The sequence below is a fragment of the Lactuca sativa genome, chromosome 1 (genome assembly GCF_002870075.4).
Source record: "Lactuca sativa cultivar Salinas chromosome 1, Lsat_Salinas_v11, whole genome shotgun sequence".
Classification (NCBI taxonomy): Eukaryota; Viridiplantae; Streptophyta; class Magnoliopsida; order Asterales; family Asteraceae; genus Lactuca; species Lactuca sativa.
This window is the reverse complement of record NC_056623.2, coordinates 99,852,117-99,859,469: the sequence shown is the minus strand read 5'-3', so window position 1 is coordinate 99,859,469 and position 7,353 is coordinate 99,852,117. Positions and strand designations below refer to the sequence as shown.

Here is a 7,353-nt window from a genome sequence, read left to right as displayed (position 1 = left end):
CAATGATGGTTCCATGTACCCGATCATTTTTTTTAAATGCATGTAACAAAAAAGATGATTTGGTGGTAGGATTAAGTAAAACCGCAAAGTATATAAAATCGTTCATCTTGTTGCATGCACCCCAATACTTGTCGTATTTCGTTTTCATATCTTCTAGCATTTCGAGAAACATTGGTCTGGTTGGCCACTTTCTTAGATGTATGTCCACATCTAAGACTTCCTGGATAAAAATATTTACCAAATGTTTTGATGTCGCCGAAACAAGCTTTGTTTTTATCTTGAATTTTTCAAAGAACTTCACCATTTTAGTTACAATTTCAAATTCATAATTTTCCGGTACTCTACTGATATCCCTTTCATATGATTTATCTGTCAAAGATAATAAAATTCAAAATTATAGTCTAAAATAATAGTTAAAAAGCTGAAATATTTTAGCTTTGATAACTCAACTTTGAAAGACTGTAACCCACTGAATATAACACCAAAATCAACAAAATTATAATTTAAATTCATCTACAAACTGTAAATTAAACGTTGGAAAAAACCACGTGTCAATCCGACTTAAAAAGAATGAATTATGATTGTTTAAAAAAATTCACAGATTACAAAATTTTAAATCAGGTCTAACCGGTTCTAAATTCGGTCAAAACCAGACCGAACCAAGAAGAAAACCGGACCGTTTTTTATGGAATCCTAGAACCGAGAACCGGCCCGGGTGTCCAAAAAATGGTCCAGTCCGGTTCACCGATCCAAATGTTCACCCCTAGATGAAATATATAGATTTTGAAGTAGACTAGTAAATATACTTAAATCGTTATAAAAAAAATTAACCATAATTTATATTTTATTAAGAGTTAAATAGCAATGTATTTTAAACGAACTTTTATCTTAGATGACGTATTTTTATGTAAAATCACAATATGCTTTTATTATTTGTTCGACCAAAATTCAACCCATTTTTCCTTAGCCACATCAACAACTTATTTGACTAGTACATTATGTTTTTATTTGCATTAAATTATAAAAACACGTTGTTAAAACTTGAATAAAATAAATAAATATTAAGGTATTCTACATAAAACTGGATTATCCAACCATTCAGTTATGTATTATTTTATTTAAAATTTAAAATACGATTGAATTTATAACTGGATAAACATTAAGGTATTATTCATGTTTATAAATAATAAATTACTGTAAAAAATAAAAATAAAAACTTTGAAGGTTTGGAGGGGCGGGGGGATGAATATTGGCCTATATATACCCCACCCCCAAAACTCTTCTCTTCCTCTCTTTCCTCTTCAATTTCTTGCTCAATCAAAAATGGCAGCCAACAATGGAGTCGCTAAGGAGGGAGGATTGATCGTCAGCTTCGGCGAGATGCTGATCGACTTTGTACCGACAGTTTCCGGCGTATCGCTGGCGGAGGCGCCGGGATTTTTGAAGGCACCAGGTGGTGCTCCGGCAAACGTCGCGATCGCGGTGTCACGGCTCGGCGGAAAGTCGGCTTTCGTCGGTAAGTTAGGAGACGATGAGTTCGGACACATGCTCGCCGGGATCTTGAAGGAGAACGGCGTCTCCGGCGAAGGAATCAACTTCGATAAAGGAGCACGTACTGCTCTCGCATTTGTTACACTAAAAGCCGACGGCGATCGCGAGTTCATGTTCTACCGAAACCCTAGCGCCGACATGTTATTGACTCCCGATGAACTCAACCTTGAGCTCATTAGATCTGTACGTATTCCTTCTTCGTACTCTTCTCTGTTACACCTATACATACAGTAGATTCTATATCTATATGCCTGACGTCATATATTGTTGAAACCGTGGCAGCGCGTGTGTTTCACGCGCCTTAATCTTTTTCACACGCCTCCTCACACCCACCACCACTTAGATTTTTAATACATAATTAACCACCAAAAAGGACAGTTTTGTTGACTTCCATGTATTCCCCTCATTTTCGAAGAAAATACAAACTATACCCATTTTTTTAATTTTTATAGCTTCAAGTTGCTATTTTTTAATTCAATTGGGTCGTCTTCTTAATCCATAAATATATAAATTTAACCATAAGCATACAAACATAATACATACAGATGGATACTTCCAGATTAGGTCCAAAATCCAAAAATCTAATCTATAATTATAATAATCGAATACAATTAATTGATATGTTTCCCGATTACTCTTTGATTACTAATACAATATTCCTAATACTAAGAGAGATCTTCTAAACTAAAACAGATCTTGTGTTTGCGAAAATGTTTTTGAGTAAAGATAATTCAAAGCGATTGCCAATTAGTCAAAATTGTAGCAAAACCAACAAAAAGTTTTATTAATTGTTTAAAGACGTTGGAAGTTGGAAATACGCATTTATTTGCGGATAATTTAAAACAAGTTGTATTTATCCATTGACTTATATGCTATTTTCTTTATATAAACGTTAAATAATTACTATTATTCTGCGCATTAATGTGATAAACGGGATTTTTAAAATTGGTGGGGGTGTGATCCACATTTTCATGCACTGATTCGAAACAGAAGAGTGTGCATCTACACGTGGTTTTGTACAATTGCGTAAATCTAACAGCAAATTTTGTTTTTTTTTTTACTCTTCCATTTTTTAATTTTCAAAATTCAATAATTAAACCATTTACGTTTTCGTTAATTCCAAGAATCTATGTAAAATTATTAATTTTTATTTTTCAGGCGAAGGTTTTCCACTACGGGTCAATAAGTTTGATAGTGGAGCCATGCAGATCAGCGCATCTGAAAGCAATGGAGGTGGCGAAAGACGCAGGGGCACTTTTGTCATATGACCCAAATCTCCGGCTGCCACTGTGGCCATCGCCGGAGGAGGCGCGTGAGCAAATCATGAGCATTTGGGATAAGGCGGAAGTCATTAAAGTCAGTGATAATGAACTTGAATTTCTCACTGGAAATAACAAAATTGATGATGAATGTGCTATGTCTTTATGGCACCCTAATTTGAAGCTTTTATTGGTCACTCTTGGTGACAAAGGTTGCAATTACTACACCAAGGTATATGTTAAATAATTAAATTTGTTTTAAGTAATTTAAATGTAGTAACACTTTTAAAAAAATGTTGAAAAAAAGGTACATGGCATAAAAAAAGGGGGTAGTGGGCATATTTTGACCGTTTTTCTCTGGTCAAATTTTTGGGTTTTGTGAATTTAATTAATAAACGCGTTCTTAATTTCTTAATTTCTTATACCTAACGCACGATTTAAAAGAATATGTTTAGACCAAATTTTATGTTTTTTGAAATAATACCAATACGAGAAAGTGCAACTTTGGATGAACATTATATAGAAAAGGGAAAATAGTATCTATATATGAAAAGAAAGTAGTGTTGGAATCATTGGTTTTTTAGTGCTAAATGAGTTGTTTTTTGGATTTACTTTTATTTATGTAACATTTTTTTTAACTATTTTGGTAAACTTGCTCATAATTATCTTTTTTTTTTTTTTTTTATCAATTGAAAATTTCAATTTTCTCCTTCAAATTCACCCAATTGTTGTTATGTTTCATGATTAGAGCTTAAAGTGCTTGATTAGTACGCGAAAAGGGGCCACCTCTAACTTTATATAATAATTCCATTTCATTAGAAATGACAATAAAGAGTTAAAGAGTCACACATCATGATTATATCCACAAATGGTGTACATACTTGACCATTGATTTCATGTGCTTTTCATGCCAAAAGTAAAATATTCTCCGATTTAAAGGCTTAACCCCTACTCTTGCATCTAGAATAAAATAATAAAAACAATTATTTTATCATTATTCTTTAATTTATATTGTCATTGTGGTTGGTTTCAGCATTTTCATGGAACAATTGGTGCGTTCGCTGTTAAAGCCGTTGACACAACGGGTGCGGGTGACTCCTTTGTTGGCGCACTTTTGACTAAGCTTGTTGATGATCATTCCGTGCTAGAGGTAATACAACTATCAGTCTTAGCTGTTGAAGTTGTTGTGCTTCAACAGCTAAGTAGTTGGGCTTTGGTCTTAAAGCCCAACTACTAATCATTGATGTTGAAAAATGTTGAAACTAACTATGGAAGTCTAACTAATGAACTTATTAAATAAATTAAAGTATAATATAATTGTTTGTAAGTATGAATTTTGTATTTAAATTTTTTTGATTATATATGAAAATACAGGATGAAGGAAAGTTAAGAGAGTTGTTGAGATTTTCGTGTGCTTGCGGAGCTATCACCACCACCAAAAAGGGGGCGATTCCGGCCCTTCCTTCTGTATCGGAAGTTCATACCTTTTTGGATGCTTCTCACAATTAGGGAAAACTTTGTTTGTCTATTGTTTTTGGTCTTTTCTTTCTTGATCGAATAATAATGGTTTTGTGTTATCATCCATCGGTGTTTAAAAAAAACAAAAGATGAAATCGAGTGGCAAAACTAGGGATTTTGTGATTGAATTGACGAGATTTATATGTTTAGATTGCTTCTTGTTTTGTTTTGTTTTGTGTTCTAGAAAAAGGTTTGATTTAAATACTAAATTTCCAATTTATTGCTTCAATCAACTTGGTAGATATATTATAAAAAAAATGCTCGTAAAAAGAACGTCATTTCAATTGATCTTTATTTTGCAATTTACAATATTTCAAAACGCAACTTTTATGGCTCTATATTAGTAGTTTATAATAAATAAATTAAATTAGCCAATACATGGACTTCTTAGTAGCCATTTAACTTGTTTGATTATAAATCAAAAACATATAATGAAAAATGGTAAGCAACTTGTTCATATATAAGAAGCTTTAAAATATACGATGGTAACATGTAACAATAAATTAAAAACTCTTAATGTTGAATTCGTCTTTATTAGGCCCGATGGTGGGTATCTCGGATCATCCAAGGCTTATGTCTCAAATGGGCCCAGAATTTTTAAAGTATATGATATAATTATATAGAGAAAAAATTAACATATCTAAAATTATTAGGAGAAATATTTTTCTATAAATTAGTTGTTTTTGTAATGTTTTGACAATATTTGTGTGTTTTAATATTAATAGTGAAGTTTATAACAATGTGTTTATTTTCGATTTAATTTTTATTATATTTACGACTCTAAAGACTTATTTTTTTCTTTTCGTTCTGGATCCACTATATCTTTAGACCGGTTTTAGTCTTCATTGGTGACACATGATACATATGTAATTAGAGATGTTTAATTCATCTTCTCATATATTTTACATAATATCCGGGTTGGTGTCCAACATCCTAGTGTCTTAACAAATATTTGTCTATCCTCACTGAGCTACCGTCTATCCGACACATACACGCACATGCGCTCTCTCTCTCTCTCTCTCTCTCTCTCTCTCTCTCTCTCCCATATAGAGTAGCAAACCAACGCTTACATATATCTAATGGCATAGTGTATCTCAATTATATCACATGATCCTATATGTCACATATATCTTGACGTCTCTAATCTCTTCTCAAATAATTTTTGGAGAGTAAACCAAAGACTCTATGTATATCTAATGTTATATCGTATCTCATAATGGTACTAAACTAATGAGTCCAGATATTCTTACTGTTAGGAATAATGTGCAAGAAGTAAATAATTTTTGTACTACTAATTATGTGTCACATACTAAAATCTATAAAAGATCCATAAAGGATAATAAATATTTATTAAATATCTTATTATTTATCAACCAAATAAATATTAAGTAATAGAGATTTAGTTATTATTTATAAATCAAATCAAATTAAGGGAAAGAGTTTTATTTATTAAATAAAAAGGTTATTTATTAAAATCAAGTAAATTAATTAATTTGTTGGCATAACTTATTATTTGAGCTAAAAAAGGCTTAAAAGTCTTTAAAAAAAACAACAATATTTAAGGAGGTAATAAGCCTAATTATGGTATTAAGCCACACTTAATACCTTAATTTCATCTACCCTCGTCCCTTCTTTAGTGACGTCTACTAGCCAAGGAAAATCAATAAAATCATTCGGGTTTATTGATTTTTCACGAGATGAATGTGTTTCCTTGATAGTTTGCTTTGATTGGTTAAAGATTAAGAATTCATCTGAATTGGCTTGTGTGAATACACATAGATACAACATACTTTGGTGGTTGTATCCTACATCGAAGCTCTGATGGTATGTATTCTAAATTTCATATCTATTATGGTAGTGTTTTAAGTTGATAAACCCGAATTAAGGGTGAGATGGTTGCCTTCTCATATTATGTCTAATTAGATCGTTTGAGATGGTTGTTAATACGAACATCATATATAATGAGAGTTACATTGTCAATACACAAAAATTAATGATCACAGTACAAAGAATGAGAAGGCAAACATGCAACAAGTTGCGCCGCTAAACCTTCTTGTATGATAAAACAAATTCTTTTGAACACTACATCTATAAATCTAGGGGATATAACATTACCATGCATGATTAGTTGTACTCTATTAAGAAGCTTCACTGCGTCCGGTGCGAAGAAACCAAACATATCAAATGCAAATGGTATGAACATGTATTGATTTTCCAAGCTCAATTTATCATGTTTTGTAACTTTGTATGTGGCAGCTTCTAAAACAACATATCCCACCTTGAAACCCCCAACCCTCAAGCATACGAGAGGGGATACCCCTGTAACGTCCACATAAACGTGTTTCCTTCCAACCCATCCAAAAACCAAAACATCAACTGGTCTAAGGGTTGACCTTCCTTCTATCGGGTCAGTCAAGAAATTCAAAGGTGCCTCTTTCTTGGCGGAAACCCTGACACACTTAAGTATGTCAAACAAAATATTCTTAACCATATCTTGTCAATATTTAAACCCCAAGAGCTCTTTACAATGAACCAGATGCTCTCCAAAAGAGTTCAAACATGCCTTACAGCACACTAGACACATCTCGTCAGCTGGAAATATAGGAATCATGAGCCGATATTTAAGGATAGTACGATATTCCACACGAGACATAAGTTGGCCAAACCCATCTATAGGGATAGCTAGAAGAAAATCTTGAGCATGTGGTGCTCGTAAACACTCAAAAACCGTTTTCTACAACTATTATAGATTATTACAAACCCTAAGCATTAGGGGTGAGCATTTGGACCAGACCAGACCAAACCGAACCGGACCGGACCGACTCTTTAATCGGAACGGCTTCGGGCAATAATGTTGCCCATGGATCGAACCGGATGAGACTTACCAGGTCCAGGTCCGGGTTTTCAGGTTCTTGGACCCATTTGTACCTTTACAACTATACATGTATATGACACAACTTGTTAAAACGCGTTTTTGGGTTTGATACAACTCGTTAAAATTAATATGTTGCTGGGTTTGGTATGT

General features: G+C 33.0%; 1 protein-coding gene across 1 annotated transcript; it reads left to right on the top strand.

Moving 5' to 3' along the window:
- Positions 1 to 1,266: 1,266 nt before the first annotated feature.
- On the top strand, positions 1,267 to 4,497 carry LOC111899390 (fructokinase-2). The gene is made up of 4 exons (XM_023895232.2): positions 1,267 to 1,734; positions 2,710 to 3,042; positions 3,844 to 3,960; positions 4,185 to 4,497. The coding sequence occupies exons 1-4, from the start codon at positions 1,324 to 1,326 to the stop codon at positions 4,317 to 4,319; spliced, it is 996 nt and encodes a 331-aa protein (XP_023751000.1). The 5' UTR covers positions 1,267 to 1,323; the 3' UTR covers positions 4,320 to 4,497.
- Positions 4,498 to 7,353: the final 2,856 nt, after the last annotated feature.